The sequence below is a fragment of the Neodiprion virginianus genome, chromosome 6 (assembly GCF_021901495.1).
Source record: "Neodiprion virginianus isolate iyNeoVirg1 chromosome 6, iyNeoVirg1.1, whole genome shotgun sequence".
Classification (NCBI taxonomy): Eukaryota; Metazoa; Arthropoda; class Insecta; order Hymenoptera; family Diprionidae; genus Neodiprion; species Neodiprion virginianus.
Window position 1 is genome coordinate 28,876,935 of NC_060882.1, and position 13,000 is coordinate 28,889,934.

Consider the following 13,000-nt stretch of genomic DNA (forward strand, 5'->3'; position numbering starts at 1 on the left):
TGATTGCGAAAAAAAAGATGAAGTAAACAAAAAAAAATAAAAATAAATAAGAAATAAGAACAGTTTATGGTATGTACAACAATAGTATAATAAAAATATCCCAGATCCCGAGTACATTTGTCGAGGGTTTAAGTCGACATCGTGAGACGAACGCGCATCGTTACAGACAAGGTGCGTATTATAAGTATAAAAGCCGAGCCTGTCTGGTCTCTAAAGTAATTAAATGCAGGGGGAGTGGGTGGGGATCGAGGGGACCGCGTGTAGAGCCTTTGCGGCGGCAGCGGGGTGGGGGCGGAGGAGACTCCGAGAGAGGAGAGGAGAAAATCAAGGGTGGGGGGAAAAAAGCCCGGCGAGAAGGGGAAACGGGGAGAGGAGAGGAGAGACGAGAGAGGAGAGGAGAGGGCGTTCCTCGAGCCACTCCCAGCGTCATCCGGAACTGCGCGCCCAGACTCCGCAGGAGGGTCCGGGTTCTTCTTCTTCTTCTTCTTCTTCTTCTTCTTCTTCTTCTTCTTCTTCTTCTTCTTCTTCTTCTTCTTCTTCATCATCATCATCTTCCACGCATGTTGATCATACCGCGAATAGTTCGAATGAAATATCGTCTATTTTGCGCATGTGTTGCACCCTTCGTTTTCCTAATTTGCACCGCAGGTGTTGTTGACATTGGATGATGATTTAATTGAAAAGATAGTCGAAAGTACCGTGGAAGATACGTTTGGAATTACGTTTTGAATATAATTCGGAAATTACGTTGACTGGTTGAACCTTCTGCGCAGGTAATCCCGGATTGATTCCCGGAAACAAACAAACCGCCTGTATCGGACATTCGAATCTAGATATGTCGACACTCTCTCTGGACAACGGGTACCATGACTGACTGCATCTTATTCCTTCACCAGTTGAATTTTTCTAGAAAGCGAGGTGGTGCGGGTGTTGAATTTTTTTTTTTTGTGTCAGCGAGCGATAGATACTACATGCTTGAAAACTTTAATTCGTGTGATATTCCAGGCTTCGTTACACCGATATTGTACAACGCGAAAGATATAAAAAGAATTCCCGAAACACGCCAATGTACGGATTATAATCTCAAACTCGAGTTAATTTACTTCTTGCTCTCAACATTAACCAATGTCTGCGTTCGGCTACTCATCAACGCCAGTCATTAGAAACCCGAATAAAAAAGATTTAACTATATCGCCGATTAAACGGTCAACCTACGTTCGTCTGACTTGACCTCGCGTACGGTTTATAGATATAATATTCACCGACACCGCTGAGTGGGGGAGGAGTGGAAACAGGAGTAGGTGGCTCAATCGAACCACCGGACGCACGATGACTTTATAGATCGATCTTTGGCTCATGGGTAGAATAATCCTCGTGGACATGATTGGGCAATTGGCAATTAATCGAAGGCAGGGTCTACGATTCGCGGACAGATCCTGACTGCGAAGAGTACCGATTTCGAACTGGCGACCGGAAATGGCGATGGTTGCGAGGAATATGTTCACGTCGAGAATGGAGGAGGAAAAAGAAGAGAAAGAAGAAAAAAAAGGTGCAACCGCCAGGCTGGACAATCCTCTTTCCGGGTACAACGAGGTTTCATCGTGTTTATGGTAATGGGTGTGCAGGGCGCGGTCGCAGGTGCGGACAGTTGCCAAGCCAGCGAAGAAGAAGCAGGTTGTAACAGCTCTCCGTAACTTTTGTACCTACAAATTACTGCCTTAATTTTACATGCATCCCGCGCAGCGTGCGGCTGCACTTATCTTGCTCCCTAGGCGGGCAGTGATGCAAAGAAAAACGAATAAACGAATAGAAAAGAAAAAGACGAAAAAAAAATGAAACGAAGCTTAACTCACCGGTTTCCAAGTCTATGGTGTACGGAAGACCGGCCCACGGATCTGCCTCCTCGGCGCGGGCTTTTTCGACGTCTTTGGCGATGGATTCCTAAAATCATAATTCACAGTTCATCGTGTGCAATGCCGATCAGCATAAGCGAGCCGGTACTGATTAAAATGGATATTCGTACGCTCCTAGATACACGCGCGTTTTAGAAACGTTTATTACTTCGCTGGCCAATCGACTTTCCGGACTGACCACAAGTCGGGGTACGTCAACCAACGAATTGCCTCGGGCACCCGGATTCGAGCCGCGTTAGTCCAGCCCCGATTACAGGGAACACATTAACATCTTCTGTGACTGGTAGGTTATGGAGTATGGGACGTAAGACAGAGTGTAGTCAATGGCGGACGTCGGATCGCTCGGTGGGATGGTTTGGTTCCAAAAAAATTTATTGATCAACGGTTTTCACTGCGACCCATTACGACAGTGTCTACGCATTCGTTGGGTTCCAGGTCTGGTCGATATTCCGATCGAACTAGAGCGTCACGTCGATGCTGGTCTTCGATCTTTGGGAATGGAGGTTGGTCTCGGGACTGGCGCTGGCGAACAACGAAGGCACAAAGTAGACGGACATACGTGACGCCGCGTTGACGTGGAGGCTCATCGCGGGTAGACAATCCGTTCTGACGACCTGCGGACGACGATGACGAGTCACAGGGACGTCTGTTGCGGGAAAGAAGGTTCACGAATCACGGTCGTACACCCCCGGCGGTGATCGTCCCTTTTTGGAGACAAGGTTTTCCAGCCAAGGTGGCGGGTACTGCAGTGCCCGGCGTATAGATGATTGCACGTATTGTTAGCCAGTCGTCGCTCTCAAAGCTCACGGTTTAGGATCCCATTCGACAATGCAGGCTAAATGCACACATCCCGGACTGACTGACTGTTCGACTGTAAGGTCCGTTAATACCACGTGTGCCCGTTCTGCCCTTCAGGCGTACACAACACCCGTATTGCTGGGTAATCATTTCGACCAATTAAAATACACTCTCGCCTTCAGTGCGCGACTGTCGAAGCGACAATACCTCGTACACAAACCCCGAGAGAGCTTCATCGCTCTACACGGTTGGAGATTACGAGGGAGGTGGTGGACTGGTCGGTTGATGCAGCCTTTACAGACGCTGCAATCCACTTGGGAGTGTACACAATATGAGGCAGGCCGTGAAATGTTTATAAAAAATAAAGAAGTAAGCAAAATTCAACATTGACTAGGCTGAGATTAGCAGCCGAACGCGTTTCCGTTCCAACCAACACAACGCAGCAACGTTCAGGAATCACGAAAAGATGATACTTTTGTAGCATTCTAGGAACGAAATTGTGCCGCGATGTCCTATTTAACCGAGCAGTTTGGCGTGTTCAGCCGCTTATAGTTCGGACGGTAGCTTTTGCTTCTCATCCCGAGGAGTCGGTAAGTCTCTTTGTCTATCAGTTTGAACCAGCGGCCAACTATAGGCGTTCCAAATTCGAATTCTGGCGAAGTTGGCAGCTTGCTTAGATGCCCGCAAGCCTTGTATACTAATTATTGTGTACACGACGGGGTCCTCGATATCCTCCCGTCAAGGTCCGCGTTATCCGTCTTTTATTTCTGGGCCGCTCCTCCGCCCCCCTTCGTGAACCCCGCGAGTCCATGGCTGCGGCCGGCCGCGTACACGCCTATACGTCGGCTGTAGTGAAATGAGTTTAATGAAAACAGCATTGTGTCGTGACCATTAATCATAGTCGGGTTCCGATACCATCCATCCGACCGTGATGTATTGTTGCGTGCCGCGCGCAGACCTGGAGGGGTTTTTGAATACGAAACCACCCTCGGATATTCTCACTCCCCCGCTGCAACACTCCGCCACTCTGGCACTCCGCCGCTCTCTCGGACTCTCAGCCAGCTTTGAACGGACTCTCGTTATATTGTAATTACACCCGAAATTCATTACGGAGGTAAAAGCCGACACGAAAATTCCGTAACCGAGTTGCGAGTGGTACAGATGACTGTGCCGATGGTGTTCATATCTCTCACGCCGAGAAGCACCCCGTTCGAAGTTTGGAAAAAACGTTTGGACTCACATCGAAAGCACGCCTTGGCCGTCACTTTTGAAGTTTGCAGGTACAATCGTGAAACGTTTGAGGCATCCTTCATCGCCAAAGACTCGCAGAGCAGATACGTACGTCCCAAATTGAGATCAAGATATACCGAGGCTGCGTCGTTCGGGTTTCGAAGGGAAGCTACAGATTTGATCTGAAGTTGTTGTTACTTTGCTTTGAATTATCATCATTACGATTGTGATTATCATTTCATTTCGGTCCGCGGTACAGACTCGACAATGGAGGTCTCTGTCGTCGGCGAGCAAGACGTCCAGACATTTCTGGCATAGCTCTCAATTAAGGGCCGAGGCTGACTATCGGCCTGTCAGGAGGACTCGGACGCCGACGTCGACGAGGACGCGGTTTCACCGACGAACGCTAACCCACCTCAACCTCCCGGCCCACCTCCGTATATAAATATACGAAATCAATGCCACCCGTTCTTTGAAACCGTCTGACATACGTTCTTCATCCCCATCGCGCACACCGACGCTGTCATCGAGGGTACACAATGCGCGACGATCCGCGTGTGTGCGTTCTCAAACCTCAGGAAAATGGTGCCAGTCACGGTTCTACGGTGCCCCTGTACCCCCTTGCGGCGACGTCAGGAGTACGCGAGCGAGGCTTGTCATACGATAGGCCACAGGGTGAAGGCTACGCGCTGTTACTTCGTATCAGTTGAGGGCGAGAGGACCACCCAACCACCTTCGACCTCACTTCTTTCATGCGCCGAAAGTGACACGCGAATCGTTTTCTTTGGTATCAAGGTATCTAGGCTGGGTGGAATTAAAAAAAACCGTGATATAGAGACGAGCTGTTGACTGTGGGAATTGGCTGTGAGAATAGTTACGATGGATTGAGTCGCGTTTTTGAGAAAGACTGGTCCGAGATCCTAAATGTTTCTGCAAACGAAACAACACGTTGAGCGGATAATAACGATGATTAAATATTCCGAGTGGTATGACGCTGTAGAATTTTGTTGGGGTTCAGGCTGTAGGATGGATATTCCATAAGTGGGTACTACGATGCTAAATGATCGCGATACTCCAGCATGACAGAATTACATTCCCTCAATTTCTCCATTAGACTCGGTCTCTCCCGCTTCTCTAGCCTTTCTCCGTTTCCTTCCATTCCTCCACCTCTCAGCAGCTACAACTAAACCCTGCGAGTTCCGATTCATCGATTTGCGACGGGATAACAATCCGACAGTAGGTGAACAAGCTTTGGCGTATTGGCAGGCGCCGTTCGCCCCCCTCAACCATCGAGACAGCGAATCCGTTATAAATCACGTACAAATTTATATTTATGCACAAGAATAATACGTATTGAAATCACTTGCGGGATTTCTCGCGGTGCGCTAACGCAAGCATAACAACCAGTGGCGCCCGTTCGGTTTTTAGGGTGAGAATTCTCGGGGGAAGATGATGGACGAGAGGCATGGACCAGTTTCGACCCCCGCCTGGCATCGGTAGGAGGGAACGTAGACGCATTAATGGTCCTGGAAATTGAAAACGTGAGTGGGCGTCCTTTTGGCCCCATTTTTCCTTCGTTCTTCACGGTTCACCTCCCTTTTTCTCTCCCATCTTTGTCTCCCATGCACTCCCATGCACTCCGGTTACGGTCCCCCGGGGGGTGCAGATCCGTCCCGAAAATGGCGGTCGCCATATTCCGGATGCTCGACTTTACTTCATACGTAATCGATCCTCGGTCCAAGCTAGATTTCCGGATCGATCGGTGGTCTGAGTATTTCACGACGTTTTTAGATCTCGATGGCCACAAAATTAAGCTGCTCCAGTCAGATTCGCGACTCGAGATCACCGCCTTAATCTGGTTCGCAAGTCCCGCGGTAGACTGGACGTCTCTCCTCCATTTGGTACCTCGTTTCCTTGTGATCGCGGTTCTCGATGGTAAACCGAACCCAGAAGACTGTGAAGAGGCTTCAGCGGCGGCGAACGGCGCTCGCACAAAGGTGGAACTCGGTGAACAATGCCTTGCGGCGAGAAGGAGGAGGACGAATAAGAATAAGAAGAAGAAGAGAATACTATACGAACGAGAGAAAGAGAGGCAGCAACGGGGAAAGAAAACGGAGTGGAAAAGAAACGCGAGGAGTCGAGGCTGCGTGCATGATGGGCGACCCGCCCAGTCCGCCGACGCAACGTCATCCTCAGGGTCCGCACCCCTGGTGCTACGACGCTGCCACTCTGCCACCCTACGATAAGCCAAGGATCGAGTAATGCTGAATTCCGTCGACGAGCGGCTTTGATAAAAAAAATGCCGACAGTTGTCCATTCATTCGTAATGGACGGTAGAGCAATCGCTTTGACAACTGCACGTTGCCCGACCGGAGTCTGATTCTTCAATTGGACATTTATTCTTGTCCGGCCGGTGCTGCGGAGCAACACAACATCAGCAAAGGCGATCAGCGCAATGGTCGTTCGGTCACGTAGTGTCGTCCCGCTTTCGATTCTACTTTGATCAATTTTTCCGATCGATTTCGTAAATGTGTTTCAAGTTTCTAACGGAGTACATATACATTCATGAATGCATAGATCTGTGTTGCATGGACGGTTACGTATACGTTTCAATAACTACAGCAGGCTACTGAAGATTCTCACGATGTTTGTTCAAGGGAAAATCCTGGTATATCTGTTTTTTTTTTTTTTTTAAATCAAAAGAGAGAGAGCAAAGACAAAAGTAAAGTAACTTGTACGTTCACTAAGCTTCGTAGGATTAAGTACTATACCAAAAAATTTGCATAGGCAAGTAGCATATCCTTTTCCTTCTTCAGACATTTGTCACGATCAACTGATTCATGACAATCGATGATACGGAATTGTTTTTTATTTTTATACTTTGATTTCCACTGCATCATATTATTCCTCGGACAAACTACGGTTCGAAAGTATTGACAGTTCGTCCAGGTAAACACTTGTGAAAAATCCGTGTCTTAAACTTAAATTAGCAAAGAGTTTTTTTTAAAACCTTTTCCTTGAACGATAAATTTTATTGCCGATAAAACTTTTGTAACGTAACTAGGTTTTTGGCGACACTGAAAATTTTTGTAACTTGGCACTCGATCAACCGATGCAATTTTTAAAGATAACGAATTAACTTTGCATAGGTGTAGTACGAAAAATCAGACTCACCTGTACTTCGGTATCATTAGCGGCCTCGAGGGATTTCAGCTTTTCGAAATTTTCGTCCGGGTTTTCGGGGTCCTGATCGTCCGGGGATGAAGCTGACTTTTCGGTAACAGAAGTGACGGATTCATCCAGGCTGAAACCCAGGTCCACGTCTTGCTTCCATAGAACCTCGATAAGATCCATGTCCTGAAAGATCAGAATAAAATTAGCGATCAATTATATGATACATGTCAAGCGTGTAACGAAAGAAGTCGTCGAGTATAATATGCTAGTTAATTTTTGTGCAAAGTTTTTCCCGCGTCGAAATTGAAATACAGGGCAGACTTCGTTGTAGGTATATACATGACGGCTAAACCCATCACTTTCTAAATCCCACGATACGATCTATTTGGATGTAGAAATGTCTGATTCCCGTGAAATGTACAAGGGTCTGCAGCCGCCTCTCATTTATTACCTTTGTTAAAAAAGGCAAAGCAGTTGCTGCTGAATTGTGCAGGAGCTATGCAATTTGCATTAACCAAACCATATTATACACGAGTAGCTATATGTATCACGTATAGGTAAAAAAGAAAATTCTCCGTTCCGCGTCGTTAATAAAATTCATTTCAACGTATCTTATACCGTTTCATAAATAATTTTTTTTGGTACTTGGCAATAATTTTCGTAAATTAATTTCTGAATTACGTGTATATTCGCATATACAACGATTGTAACATGATTAATTGGAAAAACTAATTCGGCACAATCTGATTAGAATTGCGATTTCTTTTCCTGGTTGTACCTTCGGGACATGCGATGCGAATATCTTGATCACCGCTGTGAAGGCTCCGCCATTTTGTGCGTGGTCGCGTGTGCATTTGTATATAGATGGTATATGCTCGTACGGTTTCTGAACCAGCAAATATGGCGCCTGCACGACATCCATTTAGGTATATATATCAGGAAAAGCTTGACGCGTGCACGTGCGCAATCTACGACAACGCACATTTTCTCGTCTCACTTACATTTTATTAGCCGTGCCGTGCGCCACGGCTTCTGGCGCCACGTCGTTTTCGCCGAATGTTGTACGTAGGTGTAAAACGGATCCTCAATGGCGGTAAAAAAAAACCATTAAAAAAAAAAAAAAGAGAACAAAAAGAAGCCGTGTTAATAATCCTTGACGGGAGTTGTCGGGCAATCTTCGAAATTTATCACGCAACAGTATTTTCTATACGTTTCAATATAAAGGTGTAATAATACCTATGAGTAGAATCGCAATTTAGATGTTACAACTTCTAATGCGAATAGGAATGATTTTCATTGGATCTATAACTCGTCGGATACAAAAGCCTCCGTAACGTATATGAAAAGGGGAAATTTTGAAGGTGGTTTATAGTTTTTAGACAGATTTTTTTGTTACTGAAACAGTCGACTCTTCGACATCGGAATTGAAATATTTTTGAAACAAAAATTTGATTCAAAGTTTCATTTTTTATACCTGTAAAATAATTTTTCATCTGGATTAGCAATCGATTAGAGATGACGAGGAAACTAAAGTAAGCCCCGGAGAGTCAGGATCATTCGATGATGTATCGATTGATTATCTTAGTGTTGTTGAAAAGTAACCGACGAATGCGTATTAAAGTAGCGTTTTTCAAATTCTTACATATCTTTCGCCGAAGAATGGTGTAAGTTAGTTACAGACGAAGATGAAAAACTCGATTGATATCTTCACCCCAAAAGGGTCGTACAACTCAAAATACAAAAGCGCTTTCTGCGCGAGGAGAAAAATCGGATGTTTGAGTGGCAAAAGGATACGGTAAACGGACGAGTTGAGGGAGAGAAACTTCGGTAGAAGGTACACCGAAATGTGAAGAAACCGTGTAAAGAATAAAAAGAGCGTCAGCCTGGGTGACCAGGCAGTTATTTCAGGGTCCGCTGCAGCTGGTTGCGTATATGAAGAAGAAGAAGAGCTTTGAATTCTCTTCGTCACAATTCCGATCATAGGTCGAGGAGCTGCGGGAGCACGCGGGAATTAAATGCGCGTCTGTCGTACAAAATGTGGCATCAAGACGAGCCGTAAATACGGTACACAGCGGCATGAACCGACTTCACAGCGATGCAGCAGCTGTAATAGTTCCCCACTGACAATCGGCCAATTTGGTGGATTCGTCATAGTCCGGCCCGTTATCCAATCTCTGGATTTTCCTCGCCAATTTAGAACCGTTTTCGAAAGTACTATTAGATCATCGCACTGTTATAGACGATTACAGTTTGCAGCTTCTCACTCATCGTGCCCCGCCCTGCCGGTGTCGATTCAATTGTGGGAAACGAAGAGAGTTTACTCAACAAGTCATTCGATGGATATATTTTTTACAGATATCCCTACTGGTTATAGAACTCCAGATGAAATCAATATGACGTATTTCACAACTGGATAATGACTCCTTGACGTCAAGTTATACGGTATTCTCATCGGGCTTGGAACTGTTTTTACATCGTCGAACCAAAAACAAATCAACAACTGATAAACGGACGTTCGCTTCTTCGGACACAAAATCCGATGCGTATCCATCGAAAAATACGTGTGTTCAATTTGACGTGGAAAAAGACAATTTCTGTCGACATCTTCTCAAGCATGAATTAGGGGTAATATAATTTTAAGATAGATCATCGATGACATCCCGGGAGTGAACTTAACCTTGTTCTTCGTCCTCTGCAGACGGTAAGGAAAAAAAAATCCTAAACGCATGGGTAACGATGGGTATGGTTTTCCATGCAAATATTTATTTCCGGAGGTTGATAGCCGGCTCGGCACTCCTGAAAACCGAAGTCGAGGACGAGGGTCGCTGTACGAGCCAGGAACCAGCGGGTCGGGGTGGGCGCGGCGTTACGATGTCCCGCTGGGTGATTCAACATGGCGGCGAGAGTGCACCACCCACGCCTCAGGAGGGCTGAGTTCCGTTGTTAGGCAAGAGGCGATCGTTATATTTTATGGTTTTCTTTTTTTTTGTCTTTTTTTTTTTTTTTTTTAACATATATTCCAAATTTTCGTCAAAAATAAATTGGAAGGGAACGGCTTCGTATTGCCGACTCGTTTTACGATCGCAGATGCATTTTCGGAGGTGTGTCATTGGGCAGTGACAGAACGGCATAGGTACGTATACCTGACACAGGTATCGGTAGATCAGCAATTACATGCCGATGATGGGAGTCGATTTATCTCGCATCTACGTTTCTCAGAGTTTTATAGGGGCCAGAGTTAGCTGACGATGAGCGTATAATACCAGTCGATCACTGGGGTTAAAACAATGGGTCTGAAGATGTTTGGTTCGGTAGGCAGATCGGCTGGAGTAAGAAGTACTTGTAAAATCTTACAAGAGGTATTCGAAGCGGTATATTATTGCCGTTTGCCTCTAGAATTTCGATGAATTCACTACCCTCCAAGCGATTCTTGATGAGAAATTTTTGCGACTGTAACGCAAAAAATCGTAATAGTTGAAAAAGTGGGATTTTAAGAAAGGACTGTAAGGATTCCGAAAATTACATTGCCGCTCAGAAGTTGCAGTGGTACAAGATCTGAGACATGGTTTTTTTTTTTTGCATCGGACATCATTCACGAGCAATAAATAAAAACTTAAACGAAGACACGCCTTCTTAACGCACGAGGTGCGATTAACAGGAAATTTTGTAATTCGAATGATCTCTTACTCCTACAGCTGAAGTCTGGAAAAGTAAATACTAGTAGACGGATCATAATGGATGTCCTTTTTTGCTTCGCCGCACGTCCCGGCGATGGTTTAAAATATTTATCGAACCATCGGCTAATTGTTTGACAAACAATTCTTACTTTTTTCTCTCTTTCATCCCGGATAGCGGTTTCTGCTTTAATTTGCACGCCAATGCATCTGCGAAAAGGTGTATTGTAAAAATTTAAAACGCGTGTGTTTAAGTGAAATTCTATTAGATGCAATCTTTTTTTCTTATTTTTTGGAAAAAAGATCACGTCAAATTAATAAAATCGTTGACATTTCAGAAGAGAATCGCGACGGGAAGATTTTTTCATCGCAAGTCTTTTCATTCGATTCGCTAACAAAAAGAATTACTAACATCGAATCTTGACTTCGGGGTTACACACAATCAAGAATGTTTAATCTGGATTTTTCTACGGCTACGGTAAACAAGAAGTCCACCGATTCTAGATATCTATAACACGAAAGAAAAATTGTATAAAAGTGTATAGTAAGAAGTGTATAATCATAAAGCAGGAATAAGTTTCGCCGAGAATTAATTGGAACTGGATGACAGGGTATAGGGATATGCCTAAAAACCGGAGCAATTCTGATTTTATTTGACTGAAAATTGGATCCGAGTTGTTACACTCGGTACGGAGTTGGCGAGCGTTGGGTAGAAATTGGTCTCACAGAGAAATCGTGGAACAAACGTCGTTCCGCAATACAGCTGCTCTCATCAGCCACCGAGCAGAAGAATTAGTGTTTTGCTTAGGAAACGAACGGTACACCCTGATCATCTGGACTGCGATAGAGCCAATTCATTCGTCGACAATTACGCGTATAATGCCAGGTGCACATACGGAAGGACCGCACGCGTTTCGGACGAAATATCCCAAAGACAAGAATGAGAAGAATCATATTTTTAAAGCTCGGAAAGCCGCGGAATGTTCGCGGCATTCGTGGACGTTCCTTTATTGGGGTATAATCCACTTGTTTTCAGGGTCAAAGGTCGTCTCGTCTCACATCGCGTGACCAAACTTGAATATTCACGGTTCTGATGACTGCGGAGGCGGCGAGAAGGATGAAACCGTGATTAGAAACCGGGATCGAAATGTTACCGCTGAAGTATTCCAGGAGATTTCGTCTCAGTTTTGAGAACACCGTACCTGCGGTATAAGAGTAAATGAGAGTAAATAATGAGCCACGAGGTGCGTTCTTTGCGTTTTTGTGTCTCCTTTCGTTTTCGTCTGATGCTCTTTCCGGTTTCGCCCTCGAACTATGGAAGAAGGTCTTTCTCAACTTACGTATAAAATCACGAACTTTCAAGCCAGTTAGGTACAGAATTTTTTTCCAAACTTCCGATGGGCAGATTGCTGCAATAAGGAAGCAAACGGAAAAGGGGTTGAACAATTGCAACGCAGGATTCTTGTCAGACCAAACTTCTTCGTTTAGACCACCAAATGCTTCGGTATCGAGTTTCTTCCACAGGTAGGTACTTATGTGGAATCTCAGATGTGGGAAGATAGAAAACGTTGGGACGTAAAGTAGTTTGGTGAATTTAAGTAAACTAGTTTTGTAATACCCGCACGTTATTCTCGTGATTTTGACAATATGAAAAAGCCGCCGATGTGACACGAGTACTTATTACGATCGTATCCCGCAAAGAAATCGGAACGTCGATTCGATTGGATAAATTTGACGTCAAAGGGATCGAAGTGTCGCGCGAGGATCGTAATTCAGTCGGAGATATCGTCATGGCTGAACCGTGGAGAAGAAATAAGAAATAGATGTTTTTAATTTTGTAATCCTTAATGCGCTAGTTGCATGCTACCACTTCGTTCCGTTCGGTCGTCTCACCGTTTTTGTAACGGGTTTATAATAAAAAGTGTCAATCTTCCACGCCCGCCTTTTCGTTCCTCGGCGGCATCAGCGGTTGCAGCTCTGACCGGATCGATGATCGCTAAGGAAGTTGGACAAATTTTCATTCTACTTTAATTGGGTCGACGAATCGTCTCGCGACGTCCATAACGAAGCAGAGAAGATTGCGGATTCCACCCGTAGTAGAGAATATTGTAACGTCGTGTTGCGTATGAAAGACGCGATTTCGTTGAAATAATGCAGCAGCTCATTAATGGACGACTGGTCGATATTTCGCAGGGCTGGTTAAGCGAAAGA

General features: G+C 45.1%; 1 protein-coding gene across 8 annotated transcripts in view; it reads right to left on the reverse strand.

Annotated features, from left to right (window-relative positions):
* Positions 1–13,000, reverse strand: part of LOC124307929 (segmentation protein cap'n'collar) — a 123,018-nt gene that overhangs the window by 52,737 nt on the left and 57,281 nt on the right. For all 8 annotated transcript variants that reach the window (XM_046770124.1, XM_046770122.1, XM_046770121.1 and 5 more), the window contains exons 2-3: positions 7,116–7,298; positions 1,854–1,941 (exon numbers count right to left, since the gene is read on the reverse strand). In XM_046770124.1, coding sequence (XP_046626080.1) covers positions 1,854–1,941; positions 7,116–7,298 — 271 coding nt within the window. The remainder of the gene's footprint in view (positions 1–1,853; positions 1,942–7,115; positions 7,299–13,000) is intronic.